The 16,150-nt window shown below is 48.4% G+C and overlaps 1 protein-coding gene across 1 annotated transcript; it reads right to left on the bottom strand.

Annotated features, from left to right (window-relative positions):
- Positions 1-89: 89 nt before the first annotated feature.
- Positions 90-15,803, bottom strand: HAGHL (hydroxyacylglutathione hydrolase like). Its single transcript, XM_034783703.1, has 9 exons — positions 15,694-15,803; positions 14,475-14,610; positions 9,314-9,378; positions 8,176-8,293; positions 5,700-5,808; positions 5,057-5,160; positions 3,840-3,941; positions 3,531-3,610; positions 90-2,920 (listed from the first exon to the last, which is right to left on the bottom strand). Exons 2-9 carry the CDS (start codon positions 14,577-14,579, stop codon positions 2,755-2,757), a joined length of 849 nt encoding a protein of 282 aa, XP_034639594.1. The 5' UTR covers positions 14,580-14,610; positions 15,694-15,803; the 3' UTR covers positions 90-2,754.
- Positions 15,804-16,150: the final 347 nt, after the last annotated feature.

Here is a 16,150-nt window from a genome sequence, read left to right as displayed (position 1 = left end):
TTTATACCTGTAAAGAAAAGCCTTGTTTTCTCTTGCTGCCTCACTTTTTAAAGTAATCCATCAGTAAGATGCACGACTGTCAAAGTTAAAAAAAAAAAAATCAAAGCTTTATTTAAAGTTGTCATTACAATCTACTAGCGAGTACACAGTGCTCATCTCGCAAGACTCTCACGTTGCTTTTCTCTCCTGTTTTGTAAGTAGGGGACTAGTTTCAGTAAATACATTCTCATGCGTAGTTTTACAGATAGGTTTTAATTACAGCAAGACTCATGAATTCTAGTGTTAAATGATGAAATTCTAAGTTTAGTACACAAGTGCTATAACTTAACTCTGTACTAAAGTGCAAAACACGCAAGTTCTATTTCTATTCGAAATGTGCAATCCTCATTAGGCATATACAAATAAAATGCTAATTAGCTAGTGCAATGTAAAATTAACCCATTAGAAATCTGCATTTTGTTTTGCTACCCATTTACAAGAGCTATATTCTACACATCAGTAAAACAATCTTAGTTGTACATTCAGTGGTTGTTCGCATCAGTGTGACACGTTGGGCAGGTCTACACACAAGTTGTACTGTGCAAACCTAGTAAGGAGACAATTATATCGGTTTATTTTTAAAAACCCCACACTCCTAGCTCACAGTACATAAAAGAAAAATCAGATCAACTATAATCTAGTGCCAACAACTATCAAGTTTAATCAAAGCCGTGTGAAAGGTTTTACAATAGACGTTTTAGTGGGCCCAATCTGCCTTCCTTTGTGTTCTCATTCACCTGTGTGAAGTAGGTGTAAAATCACTGCCATTTTAATGGAGTAGTGCGTACACCTACTGTTGCACTTTGGTGTGAACAGTAACTCAAGGTAATGGAGAATGAGGCCTGCTATTTAATAGTAAAAGCTATGGAATCATGAAACGGAGCAACTTGCTCCCTAGAACTGCTCCATCTAATCCAGCCATCGGCATTTTCACAGCTGTTTACAGAGCTCCTCTAGATTTTCTTTCAAAGGAGACCATGCTTAATTCTAAATATTGTAATAAACCGCTCTGGTGCCTTGCAAACTTAAGTACTATACACAGTTTTCAGATTTTAAAAAAGTTGCAGTATTATTTTTAATAAACTAAAATTGGAAGGCTGACTTTTTTAAAAAACTGATAATTTTTACTTCTAAAATAATAATAATAAAAAAAAAGGTGATGCAAACACAAGTTCTTCCAAATTTCTTCCCCTTTCCACTATTTCAAACAGGCATGTGGGAGGGGAAGACTCTTGGATGTTCTGTAGTGGGAGAAAAGCAGCAAAACAGATGCTGCTTACTGACCCAAGGCCCCCATGCTGTAGACATGGATGTGAGTAATCCCCTAGTCAATTGCATAGAATTAAATGTGCATAAATCTGCACAGGCTTTTAACTGTGGTTCCTTAATCTGCCTCTGCTGGTACAGGGAGTGCATGTTTTCAAACTAGGAGACTAGGGGAGGTGATCCATCAGGCCTTATGCACAAGCAACTCCCAGTGAAGTCTTGCTTTGAAGGACCACAAGCCTGGGCTCCAATTTAAAGCATTTTGGAGGGTTAATCTGTTCCCATGCTGCGTCCCTAGTAATTGTTTGGCAAATCCTATAACATTTTGATTTGGGATTATTCAAAACCAGTTTTTTTTAAAATGCTGCTTTTGATTTAAAGATATTCCTAAATATTAAGCAAAAAGACAATTCCCCTCCAACCCACTCATTCCAATTACCCTGCGGCTAGTTTCACCTTGCTGTGATTAAGAGTGATACGTTTTTGCCTTATACACTATAATTCTATTACGTGAAACCTTTCCAACGTGTCAAGGTTGCAGGGGGCCAGTGTCGGCTCCTCAAAAAGATGCACTGCTTTATATACTCTACTGAATATACATGCAGCTGCCAGATCACACTACAAGGGGCCCATTCACTGCCCGTTTTGATTTTCTGGAGACAATTGTCTTCAGTCGTTAAGGAGAGGTTGGCACAGAAATCAGCACTTTCAAGTTTCTCAGTTATAGTTTGAGAGAGTCACTGTTGACAAGGACAGCCATGGCTTAGTGCAAAATAAGTGTTTTTTCTAATGCTACATTGGTACACAGAATAGTTTCGTTCCATTCAGAGAGCAGCCCCTCCCCCAGTAATTACTAGAAGAATTAAAAATGTTAAGATGTCCCCAAAGTATCTTGTTTTGAGGAGCGACAAAACAGCCTTTTAAGAACAGGAATAGCTCTGGGCCGAACTGTTCCACGTAGAACCCTTACGTTTCCCTTTTCAGCTTTCCCTGTTTTCCAGAAGCCCCCAGTTTACTTCCAGGTACAAAACCAAACCTGTTTCTTACATCGCCCTTTTCAAGAGGCAGGGCTCAGAGAATCAGCCCATTCTCGGAGGGGTGTAAGAGGAATTGCTTCGCGTGGTTAACACATACAGCTAGAAGCGAGGGGATCAAAAGGAGTAAAGAAAAACCGAGGCTGAATAACAAGCCCCACTTCCCAGCAGCGAGGCCCATGCAGTAGGGGAAGCTGCAGTGGCCGAGTCATTTAAAGCCAGACAGGACAGAGCCCTACACATTGTGCTGCGGGGAACGATCCTTGCCCAGCTGGGAGACAGGCTGGCCTAACAGGCCTCCCCCACGACGACGCTCAGGATACTGCAGTTTGGTAAAAGGCCTGGCCCTCGCTGGGGCCTTGGTTGCGTTTATATATTGGCACAAAATAAACGATCTGACAAACCCGGCTGCATTTCACTTCTTCCCCATGAAGGGGCCGAAGAGTCCCCACTCGAACGCCAGCATGGCCTGAGGGGTCAGCCTCTCTTTGGGCTTCTTGAAGTTATCCTTCTCTGTGCGGAGAGCTCGCAGCACAGCCACCGGAGCCGTCTGGCCAGTGAATTTCTGCACGGCTTCTTCCCTGCAAGTGAAAGCGACACCCGTTGTGTGCCCCGTGCGTAGCAGCAAAGGGAAGCGAGAAGACTCAAGGCCAGGTTTGGTTTTCTGGGACACCGGTGGCCATCTGGAGTCTTGTTTTTAGAGACTCCCTTTGGCTTTATACCAGAGTAACAACAGAATCTGGTTGTAGGCTGTCTCCTCCCACCACTCCTCACCCTGTGGGGAGCAGGGAGCCAATGGGGAGGGTATCTTCCTCCATTATATCCCTGTAGAGGGCTGGCTAGGAATGAGTTATTCTGGATGGGGAGCTAGGGGGAGATGAGACATCCCCTTCCCCCCCCCCCCCCATCACCCACTCGATGCATCTCGTACTGGCGGGAGGGCAAAATTGCCCGTCCCCTGTGAGTCACCAAGTGAAAGGTCTGTTGCTGGAAGGCAGGAAAAGCAGCAGCATTCCTAGGCCTGGGGAAAGGGCGCTCCCTTGCTTTGTGCGCTCGGCCCAGTGCGGGACAGGGCAATGCTACAGGGCGTCTCCGTTCCCGCGGAGCCCGTTGTCCCCTCAAACTCAACTGGGCCTACCAGCAAGGCCCCTAGTGCCCAGGGGGCTGCAGGAGGCATGGAACTCTACTCACGAGACCCGCAGGAAGGGGTTGTAGTGGAACTCCTCCTGCAGGGTGGAAGGCACCGTGGGCAAGTCCTCGTCGTCTCGGAGCTGGGGAGAAACCACAGACTTGTTCAGCGTATGGAGACCGTCCCCAGCACTGAGCTCACGGAGAATACCAGAGGCAGATGCTTAGAGGCTCCTAGACATTATGGGGACAGGCACCTTAAACACACAGACCGATTAGAGGGACAACAAATCTAGCGTTTGCAGAACTCAATGTTCGTTCCAGCCTCCCCTTCCCACGGGGGCTCTCTGCTTCAGAAGGGGAAACACCTACTTTTGCCCAAGCGAGTTTCTTTTTCACACTCTCGTTCTCCGGTTCCACTTTCAAAGCAAACTTGAGATTCCTCACGGTGTACTCGTGCCCACAGAACACTTTCTGCAACGCAAACGACACAATGCACCTTTACGGCCTGCACATCCCCCTGGGCGTGGTACCTCCCCACCCAGGATAGCGCCTCTGGAGCGGCATCCCAGCGGCGGAGACCCCAGGTGAGCTCCGGGGGACTAGCGTTCCCTCCTGTAGAGGAGCCTGGATGTGGAACTCCCTCAGCGAGAGCCACAGACTGCTGGTCTTCAGGGTGCAGCGCAGAGCTCCGCTGCTTGGCCACGCGGCTGCTTGACCTTGGGCGGAGATTCTGGAGGGCTCTTCTCTCTGGTGGGCTGGGTGTCCTACCAGGGGAGGATGCATTGAATGCATGTGGTTTGCCCACTGCAATTAATGCCGGGGGAAGCAGCTGCCTGGGGGAGAGCTCTGGGCCTGATCCCCATAGTCACAGTGTCTAGGAATGATTTGGGGGGGGCTCTCCGGCCTGTGTTACGTAGGAGGTCAGACAAGATTATCACCGTGGTCCCTCTGACCTTGGAATCTATCACTCATGCTGAGGGGACGGTGGGAAGTAGACGCTGGTGGAGGGTTCTGGGCCCAGTCCCCACACTCATGGAGCAGCTCCTGCTGAGGGGGGGTGGCCAGAAGTAGCTGCCTGAGCAGAGCACACATCTCCCTCAGAACTCATCCCAGTCTCTTGGGGGAGACCTACCGCCTTGGGTCAGGTCTCCACAATCACAGAACAGCTCACACTTGCAGGGGAGCCTGCGGAAGGGTATGTAGCCCTGGACCAGCTGGCTGACAGTGAAAAGACCAGGTCACCTTGGCCCGGAGAGCTTGTCCTTTGGCCAATTTCTGGGGCTTGTAGGCCTAGAGGTGCCCAAAGCACAGAAGCCACCCAGCTACGATCTCACAACATCAAATCCGCACTGCGGTCATTCCGGTCACTGAGTGGCATTTGGTCAACGTGTCAAATTGCAAAAGGTTGGTGGCCAGCCAGAGAAAATCTGGGCAGCGCACGTTGCTCAGGCAGATTGAGAAGCCCGTTGGCGCCAATGCGCTGCGGGCATAAAGCTCTGGCCTGCCTGCTCCGAGACACAGAAAGGGAGATGAAGGGAAATCGGGGAGAGGGCCCATGCACGCCCTGAAATAGGCGCGACACTCACAGTGTCCTTCGGCAAAGCACCCAGGATTTCAGTCAGGTTCTTGTACATCTGCTCGGCCGTCCCTTCAAAGAACTTCCCACAGCCACCAATGAACAAGGTGTCACCTGCGCGGGGAAACATGTCACCTTATTTGGGGGAGGGCAAGGAGGTTCTGCCTGTAGGACAGGCAGGTGGCATGTGGCCAGGGGCTGATGCCTGTGGGAAGCCCGCCCTGCTGTTGTATCTGTGCCAAGAGTGAACAGGACTTTACTCCCCGGAGCTGGCAGTCAGGCACTTTTTGATGGTCTAGCGGGCAGAGCACCTATTCCTACCTCTGCCACAGGCTTCCTCTGTGCTCGTGGGCAAGTCACTTAGGCATATAAATACCTCAGAGGATCTGAACCTCTGGGCTACAGCTCCCCATCTGCACAATTGGGGGCCAGATAAGGGCCAGATATGACTTTAAAGGAAAACAAATCCCGTCTTGCTCAGGCTTACTCTTAAAATGAGGTAGTCCCATGCAGATCGCGGCAGAATCTAAATGATTCTGGGTAGAATACTAATCTAATGATAAGTCCCCCCGTAGCTCATTCAAAGAGATCCCAATCAGAGACCGTCTGAGACTTTTTAGCTCCTGCTGGCTTCTCAATAAGGTGCTGAATACCTGAAAAGAGGGCTGGAGCATCTGGGGAGTTCTCTTCCCACATAAAATAACACATGTGGCCTGATGTATGGCACGGCGTGAACAGGCACCTCACGTTAATATCTCCAAACTGCAGAGAAAAAGGGGCAATCCAGGTTGGTAAGACACAGGGGATTTCCATTGTTGGTATTATCACCGCACCTACGGACCCTACTCAAGGACCAGAACCTCACTGGGCGCTGCATAAACACAGAGCAAAGAGATGGTCCCTATCCCAGAGAGCTTCCAAACAAAGCAATATGGACTTCCCTTCTTCACGACATGATGCTACAGCAAATCAGCTTATTTCCATCCCAGCTGGGATCTGCTAGCCGATATTTTTCAGAATCATAGAAGTTTAGGGTTGGAAGAGACCTCAGGAGGTCATCTAGTCCAACCCCCTGCTCAAAGCAGGACCAATCCCCAACTAAATCATCCCAGCCAGGGCTTTGTCAAGCCGGGCCTTAAAAATCTCTAAGGAAGGAGATTCCACCACCTCCCTAGGTAACCCATTCCAGTGCTTCACCACCCTCCTAGTGAAATAGTGTTTCCTAATATCCAACCTAGACCTCCCCCACTGCAACTTGAGACCATTACTCCTTGTTCTGTTATCTGCTACCACTGAGAACAGCCGAGCTCCACCCTCTTTGGAACCCCCTTTCATGTAGTTGAAGGCTGCTATCAAATCCCTCCTCACTCTTCTCTTCTGCAGACTAAATAACCCAGTTCCCTCAGCCTCTCCTCGTAAGTCATGTGCCCCAGACCCCTAATCATTTTCATTGCCCTCCGCTGGACTCTCTCCAATTTGTCCACATTCTTTCTGTAGTGGGGGGACCAAAACTGGGCACAATACTCCAGGTGTGGCCTCACCAGTGCCTAATAGAGGGGAATGATCACTTCCCTCGATCTGGTGGCAATGCTCCTACTAATGCAGCCCAATATGTCATTGGCCTTCTCAGCAACAAGGGCACACTGCTGACTCAAATCCAGCTTCTCGTCCACTGTAATCCCCAGATCCTTTTCTGCAGAACTGCCCCTTAGCCAGTCAGTCCTTAGCCTGTAGCGGTGCCTGGGATTCTTCCGTCCTAAGTGCAAGACTCTGCACTTGTCCTTGTTGAACCTCATCAGATTTCTTTTGGCCCAATCCTCTAGTTTGTCTAGGTCCCTCTGGACCCTATTGCTACCCCTCCAGCGTATCTACCTCTCCCCCCAGCTTAGGGTCATCTGCGAACTTGCTGAGGGTGCAATTAATCCCTGTCACTCACCCTTACCGCCATGACCCCTGCCTCCCCCATGTTCTGGCACCCCGCCCCTCCCTTACCTCAATAACTAGATGACTCCAGATGGAAATTGGACAACCAAAAGATAAATTTCCCAAAAGACAGACATGTAAGAATATTTTCCACGTTCCCCAGCTGCTAATGCCAAAGACGATGCAGGACAATAAGTGACAATTATGCTTTGTATTTATAAGGCATTTTTCCTCTTCCTGGCATTTCACCAACAGGACAAATATTAGCAAATTAAGATTCACAAGAGGCGGAAATTATCCCTGTGTTACATGTGGGGAAATTTAGATTAGGAATTGGTAGTTTCTGGCTCGCAGGCCTGTGCTCACATCCACCCCAGAGTACATAAAGCCAGCTATGAAGTTTGTCCACAGGATCTATTTGAACAAAGGCAGGCTGCAAAATTTCTGGTACTTTGTTGACTGGCAATGTTCAGATCTAGGAGTTTGGTTCAATCCATTCTAAAGAAAAGGGTCATTTGTAAAATTCAGATCCGCATTTGGATTTCAAACAGTCCCAGAGCAAAGCTTTCCAGCAGAGGCTATCACATGTGGATTTATTACCATGGGGAAATGCTACCATCTACTGGCTAGTTGTTCAAAATGAGAATCTGCTGCAGAGAACCCTGGCAGCAATATGCCAGGGAAGGTTTTTGATGCTGGATCCTAGCGCCGCCCCCCTTGCAGCGATCCCATAGATTCCCATGCACACTAGAGCAGAGTCAGACCTAAATGAATTAGTAGTTGGTCTCCGGGAGCAACTGACAGGCAGCAACTGTAATTTTTAGCTTCCTCACTGTTCCCCCAGCCACAGCAGTGGGTTACACAGCAGGAAAAACCAAAGACATTAAGAGTGTGCATAGTGGGAGCATGGACCGAATCCTTCCTTGGTTACACCCCTACAATCTCATGCACATTCAACCCAGGGCAAGCAAAGGACTCTCTCTGGTCCCCGTTCTCACATTGACTCACTGCAGGTCTCTGGGCACATCACTTCCCAGCTCTGTCCTTCACCATCGCCCTCAGTAAAACAGGGATCCCGACACTGACCTCCCTGCCAAGGCGCAGGACATGTCATTCAATCACGCGTGTAAAGAGCTTTGAGATCCGGGGGGGGGCGTTAAGCGAGGCAAGAGCAACAACATTAATAATAAACGTCCAGTCTTGTACCTTTAACTCCTCGTTGTGAGTCACCTTGTGCATCAAGGCTCCAATCCGCTCATCCGCCCCATACACCTGCAGCTCTGGATACACCTTCGCCAGTTCTTCGTTTCCTCGGGCATGGTCCCTTCACAGACAGGGAGTGAGATTAGCGTCTCCGCACATCACTCAGCATTTACTGATACCCCAGAGGAAAGAGGAGGGCTAAAACGAGTCTCGGGCTCCTGCATCAATGTTACCCTAGTACTGTGGGGACAGCCCTGGTGTATGTTGCGACATGAAAAATACCGTGACTCAAGATTTCGGAGCATGAAAAAGGGCCACCGGACATTCTGAAAAAGGACACAACTTCTCCATATGTGAGCCCAGCAGCCCAATAGAACTGTTCTGCATTCAGGGCCCGATCCTGGGGAGTGCTGAGAGCGCTCTGCTTCCACCTCGCAGGATCGGGTCCCTTGATATTGCACAGATCACAGTGTGTGGCTGTCCTGTCTTACGAGCAGGGATTTCTGCATAGATCTTCCCCCGAGCCTCATGCACTCTGATGAGAATACTAAGAACATAAGAATGGCCACGCTGGCTCAGACCAAAGGTCCATCGATCTAGCCCAGCGTCTCGTCTCCCGACATTGGCCAATGCCAGGTGCTTCAGAGGGAATGAACAGAACAGGGCAATTATCAAATGATCCATCCCATCATCCAGTCCTAGCTTTTGGCAGTTCAGAGGTTTAGGGCACCTGGAGCATGGGGTTGCGTCCCCAGCCATCTTGGCTAATAGCCATTGACAGACCTATCCTTCACAACAAGTTCCATAGGTTGGCTGTGTGTTGTGTGAAGAAGTACTTCACTGTGTGTTTTAAACCAGCTGCCTGTTAATTTCATCCGGTGACCCCTGGTTCTTGTATTACACAAAGGGGTAAACGACACTTCCTTAGTCACTGTCTCCCATCATTCATGATTTTATAGACCTCTATCATATCTCCCCCCCCCCTTAGTCATCTCTTTTCTAAGATGAACAGCCATAGGCTTTTTAATCTCTCCTCATATGGAAGCTGTTCCATATCTGTAATCATAGTTCTTGCCCTTCTCTGCACCTTTTCCATGTCTAACATACAGTAATGTACCCCTTTACTCTCCACAGCACTTACCAATGGTGATGGGTGGTAAGAATCGCTTTAAGGGTAACGCCTTCTTTTCTGACAATTTCTAGTAACTAAAATGGGGAGGAAAAAGTCACGTCAAAGAGCATAGTTTTAAAAAAAAGATTCCAGCTACTAATCTGTGTCAGAAAATTAATCATTAAAGACCCTAAAGACAATCTTGAAAGCCTTGTTGCTCTCTGAAACATGACTCTGCAAAGCTAGCCTCACGCAGGGTCTCCCAGTGACTTCAGATTATGTGTGAACAGATCACATTTCAAGAGGCAGCCCTGCAAACTCACCCTGCGATCGGAATAATACCTGGTGACGGAAAGGCAGCGTAAAAAACATCTGACACACAAAAAGCCACACGTACAAGAAACAAGGTGCTGCCTTTTGGGATGGATTTTCATGCAACATAGTATTAAATGTTGTCAAATGCTCTTTAATTTATAAATCAGACCCCAGCGTCAGTGAGGGAGTTAAGTGATGGATATTTTTGTTATAAGAAAGAGGTAAGCAGAACAGTAGGTCTCTGCCTGGCATTTTGAACGTGAGCAAAGAATACTATATCCAGCTCCTGACTGCCCCTCTCCTAGGAATAAAAAGAAGCCCTTAGTGCATCATGTATCTTCCCATAAACTCTTTCAAGGTGTCTTATAGCAAATGTCAAAAACTCAGCCCATTTCTGGTAGGATCTTTAAGCACGATGCCTTCGTGTTCCCTAGAACACAGGGGAATCCACTCGGTGATCCCGGACAGATCAGATCGGGGTAACTCACTATACCACTGGAAATCCAACTGCAAATACGCCCTTAATTCGAATCCCCCCTCCCAAATATTCCCAGAATTGATATTGGCAGGGATTCCTAACGATCGGCAGATTGTGATATTGGCTTCCACTTATGCAAATTGGGCCATAAAGCGCTATTGCACAAGTGTGTGCACAAAACTGTATGCATGACATTTGCATGTGCAATCACCATGACTGCTCGTGCAATCACAGTACTTCCAGGCACAAATTATGTGCCTGCCTTTTCACATCTGCAAATATGAAAGTCTGACCTTTGGTTATTTGCATCATTTCGGTCTGATTAAGAGTCAAACTGTGATCAAAAAGAATGCAGGGCACAAGAAGGGTGCAAAGGGTAACCCAACTGCAGTAGAGAAAAGACTGTCCAGAGGCAGCGATGCTATCAGCATGACCACCCCAAAGGTGACGAGGAGGTGAGGCATAGCCCCATTGTCTCCCACCCCAGCCAGCACAGCCGGCCAGCTCTGGAGAGGAATGCACCCTACACCCCTTTCAGGGATAAAGCAGCAGCCATACTCCCCCACCCTCCCTGGAGGCATCATGCTTCCAGAGCCGATCAGAAATGGAGACAGATCCTCCCCCCTGCCCAGTGACTGTCTTTGATAGCCAGGTTGGCAGTGGATGAAGTCAGTCAGATGCAAGCTGTGTTGCTATAAACAGATGCTTTTTTCCATGCTGCTAAGTCCAGTAGCTCCAACCTGCTGCACCATGATTAGCTGCCAGTCCCAAGGCCAGCTAAAGCAGGGAGAGTTGAGTGCAAGACTAACCCCTAGCAAAAAAAAAACCCCCAGAACTCTTCACTGGTTATAGAAACAGAACCAGGCTGCCACTCCGGTGAAAAGGAACACTAGCAACCCCTCATGCTGCATGAAGCCTCCTGGAAGCTTGATGCTATTAGCAAGAAAACACTTCAGAGTTGGCAAGTGGAATGCAATCGCACGGATCATGAGGGAGATGGACAACTATAGACTCGAAATCCTGGGCATCAGTGAGAGAGGAGTGATAGGTGTGGATAAGAAGTGCGTAGAGCAAGAGGAGACACTTCTCCTTTGCCTAGGGCACAGCAACACCAAAACACAGGGAGCAGCGCTCAATACAACAGATTCTGTGGGGGAAAAAAATCATTCACCAACTACAGTCTATTAACCAATGCAATGTAGACGCCAAACTCCAAACCAGAGGCCTAAAGATATCAATCAGTGCTCCGCTCCAAAAGAGGAACACAGCGATGACGATAAAGAGAAGTTCTACAATTGCCTCTGATGTGTGATCGACAGAATACCTAAACGTGACTTACTCCTTGTCATGGGCGACTTTAATGCTAGAGTAGGATGTGATAACCAAGGTATGGAAAGAGCAACAGGGAAGCATGGGCTGGGAACCCTTAACCAAAATGGCAAGAGACTCATTGAATTGTGTTTGGTCACCAACCTGGGTCTTGCAAGTAGCCTGGTCCCTCACAAAGACATAGATGAAGACACGTGGAATTTGTCAGATGGCAAAACGAAAAATCAGATCGCCCACAACTGCATTGGCCGAAGATGCAGGTAATCTGTCCAAGACCTAAGGGCATACTGAGCAGCAGATGTTCACAGCAACCACAATCTTTGCATTGCTAAACCGAAATTAAAACAGAGGAAGATCAACTTTAAACAGAAAGTGGTAAAGAAAATCAACAGTACAAAACTGAAAACAAAGAGTCCCATGAGAAATTCCAGCGTGAACTAAGGCATAGATTGCAGGCACTGACAGAGGCAGAAAAGGTGATACACAGAAAGGGCCTGAAGAAAAATGGGCAGCACTCAGAGACAATGTGATTCGAGCTGTCCCAGTCACAGTCGGATAGCAACACAGACAGAGCAAGAACTGGATGAGCCAAGAGACGTGGTGTCTCAGCAAGGAAAACTCCTGAATTCTAAGACAAACAAACTATTGGAAAACGTAAAGGAGGAGTATAAGAAAGCAGACAAAGCAGTGAAAAGCAGCTGAATGAGAGAGAAACGGAGATACGTTGAAGACCTAGCAGCAGAAGCTGCTGCTATGATGGGAAACCACAGAGCCCACTTACCAAGTGACTAAAACCCTGTGTGGAAATGTCAAAACAGGACATGGGCCAATAAAAAGCAAAGACAAAAGAAAGCTTACAACTGAGGTAGAACTGAAAAGCAGATAGACCCAGCTCCACTTCAGCATCCGATGTTGATGAAATACGTGGACCTGATCAACTTGACTTTAACATCAGTCACTAGAGGAATATCAGAAGTGGAGGCTGCAATCACAACGCTGAAAAGTAACAAAGCCGCAAGAGATGATCAAATTCCAGCAGAAATGCTAAACGTAGTTGATACCACCATCCTAACGAAACTGACAGAGCTGTTCAACCAAGTTTGGGGAAAAAAGACCCCTCTTGGCCAGTGGAAACATGGAATCATTGTCAGAATACCCAAAAAGGGTGATCCTACTGATTGTAACAACTGGAGAGGAGTTGTAGGGAAAGCCTTCTGCAGGGATACTACACAGGATGAAAGAGGCCGTGGATGCAAAGATTAGGGAAGGCCAGGCTGGATTCAGTCCCAAGAGATCCTGTGTAGATCAGATATTCACACTAAGGACCACCATAGAGGAATATGTAGAATGGCAATCTCCCCTCTTCATCAATTGCATTGATTTTCAAAAGCCTGCACAAGACTGTGGAATATTTTTCAATCCTACAGAATCCCAGCTGAAGCTGTCAAGATCATCAAGGAAGTGATTTCCCTTGGTACTTGCAGTATTTATCCCTTTAGTGTAAAGAACGCAGCACACAATGTGGAGCTGTATCAGAGACCCAGACCCTCCAATGAACTCAGCCTGGGTGGAGCTCTGTACTACTGGGGTTCTGCATTGGAGCAAGGATCAGCCCACCTGGAGCTCATTGCAGAATGGAGGCTTCTGTTATCAGAAGGTGCATCTGCACGGCTACAAAAGACCTGTGGCACAGCCACCCTGACTCAGCTGACTTGGGTTAGCAGGGCTCTGGCTGCGGGGCTAAAAATTGCAATGTAGATGTCCAGACTTGGGCTGGAGCCCAGGCTCGGAGACCCTACGAAGGGGGAGGGTCCCAGAGCCTGGGCTCCAGCCTGAGCCCAAATGTCTACTCTGCAATTTTTAGTCCCACAGCCCAAGCCAATTGACCCAGGCTCTGACACTTGGTGCCCCAGGTTTTTTATTACCGTGTTGATAAGAATGGATCCCCAACATTTCCATCTCGTCATTAATGCTGCTTGTTTGCTTTGGTGCCTCAAAAGCTCACAAATCACAAGTCAGGCCTCAAAAATCATGAGATGATTTTTAAAAACGGGTCCTTTTTTAAGCCAGTTAAATAATTTTAATAAAATAATTTATTAAAAGCAATTAATAATTTAAAAACTAATTTGGGATTTTTCTCTTTGCCTCCTGGTTTGTGAGACTCTAGGGTCAGATTTTCAAGCTCTTCCCCAAACCATGAAGAGGACTAAAAGCTTTCATTTAAAAAACAATTAAGTTGAAATTCTCATATAATGATATGACTCCAGCAGCATCACTCCAAAAACCTAGTCTTGCCAGGCCCATAATAAAAATCACCAGAGTTGGCAACACTGCATTTTGGATAATGAAACAGGCCAGTTTCACATTTGTTTCTAGTCAGTTTCATTTTCTGTCCTCTCCATTAGCAAAGACTGTTCTTGTGTTTGGGTGTCCAGCACTGCAAGGCAAAGTGTGAATCAAGAAAAACAAAACAAAAACATTTTCACTTCAATTTAAAAAAAAAAAAAAAAAAAACAGTTAAGGCACTTCTGTTTGTTTTAGGTTGTGTAACACCTTTTTTGAGCTTTTCCCCTAAAAACAATATAAATTTTGGGCCTAAGCCATAGTCTAATGTCATTTTACAACACACAGTTGCAGTCCCAGAGTCCATCCTGCAGACCCACACTGAGTAACTTTTAAACCTGCAAACAAACAGAGAAGCATTTACAAGATTGGGCCTCGTTTGTACAGCATCTGGCACAACGGGACCCAAAGAGACTGGGGACTTTAGACACTATCATGATATACACGTTTAATAAATACAATTGCTTCTTGTTTTTCCTGATCATAACTTTCCACTGAGCTCAGCCCTGCTGCAGACATCCCACCTGGACTAACTAACTCCTATAGCTCTTATTTTGTGTGTCACTATGTGCTCCTAGTGGAAGCGAAATTAACACAACTCTAACCATTCCCAGAGCTCTAGATTCCTTCCTTTAGTATCTACAAACAAGCCAGCCTGCTCTGAACAACGATCTTGAGCCAGGACCAGATGTCCTTTAATTTCAAGGCTTTAAGTAGCAAAATTACCCTCTTGGGAACAGCTGCGTCCACTACAACTGCTTCCTTGGTGTTTTCTTCAATGACCAAGTACATGTAGTTATCTTCCAAGACTGAAATCACTTTGACCTTCATAGTCCCAGGGTTGTGAAGCTACACAGGTGAGCTGTAAGGGAAATTACATTATTTTAGAACCATCCCATACAATTAAAAAAAAAAAAACAATCCAGCAGCATCAGAAATATTTAGAACAAGGTCCCAGGCAGAGAGCAACACCATAACAGCTCCAAGTCCCAACCCTCCTGCGTCTATTTGCACAGACTCCACCTGTGGCAAACAAGCCCAGGGCCGTGACTTACTGGAACAGGTGCAACTCCACTATGAAAAGCAGCCTTTCGGCTCTTGGCCTGCTCTCCTCTCCTTGCCTAGTCAGAAGTAAATCGACAACACTGTGGCAACACAAGCCCAGCCTCAATGCACTAGCTAACAGTTCCCATTAAGCGCATCTCATGTTTAATTCACTGTTTTAGCTCCAATTTGGGCTTTCTGGGGATTGTGAACATCCAAACTGCTGCACACAAATGCCTCAGGACTCAGAAAACTGTTCAGCGTGGAAGGATCAGTCTAGTTTGGTTGAAGGCAGGGGGAGTCAGAGGCAGGCCACGGGCCAAAGCCGGACTGCCAGACGCTTTTGAATGGACCCTGATATCTTTTTATTTACTTACTATCATTACTGGGGGAGGTTTAATTATTTTCTCTGGGGTCTGGACCTTGACCAAGAAATTTGGACTTTGACAAAAACTCATTGGCTACACCTGGTTGAAGGTCTCAGTTTAGAGCTGAGAGTTGCAGCCACTCCTAATACCCCTGTTCCCAGAAGGGGACCCCGGCTAGCTGGAAATGAGTTCCCAGAATACAGGGTGGGAGAATTAATTATCACATGGCAGCCCCCAGCCCACGCGCAAAGCATCCCCCCCGTGTGAACCCCCCACCCCACACACCCCCAAACCCAGGTGCAAATCGCCCCCCACCAATGTGAAAATCCTCGGGGCCCCCACATGCCGACCACCTCCTCCACCCATGTGCAAATTAATCAGCTGTCTGCTAGTGTCACCCCCCCTGCCCAGGTGCACCCCCTTTCACACGCGTGTGCAACAACCACCCGGACCCCCCCGTGCAAACCCAGCCCGGCTGCGGGTGCTCGCTGCAGCCCCGGCCCCAGAGCCCGCAGCGCCCAGGGGTTCGGTACCTGCTCGGGGCGGGGAGCTCCCTGGTCCGGGGTCCGGGGCAGGCTGCGGGGTCCGGGAGGGCCCGGGCGGCGGCTCGGAGCGTAGCCCTGTCACTGTGCGCCAGGGACCGCCCCCAGGGCCCGGAGCCAGCGAGCCGCCCCGGCCGCCTCCATCCCCGGCCCTCCCCGGGTCCCACCCCCGCGGCCCGGGGATCAGGGCCCCGGAGCCCCGCGGTTCTGCCCATCCCCTGCACTCCGCCGCCCGTTCCCCTGCGCTGCCCGGGCACAACGTGCATGACACCAGCAACAGCTGCCTGCTTCTGGGGCTGCGGGCGCTGCAAGGCCAGCTGCTGCTGGGGGGGGGGGGGGGGGGGGGCACCCCACCCCCCCCCCCCCCCTTGACCCTCCTCTTCCTCTCTCAACCCCAGCAGCCCAAACCCCTGGCCCAGGAGGATCCCCCCCACACACACATTCCCCA

This window comes from Trachemys scripta, chromosome 10 (genome assembly GCF_013100865.1).
Source record: "Trachemys scripta elegans isolate TJP31775 chromosome 10, CAS_Tse_1.0, whole genome shotgun sequence".
Taxonomy (NCBI): Eukaryota; Metazoa; Chordata; order Testudines; family Emydidae; genus Trachemys; species Trachemys scripta.
Note: the sequence above shows the minus strand (reverse complement) of the source record. Positions and strands in the feature narration are given on the sequence as shown.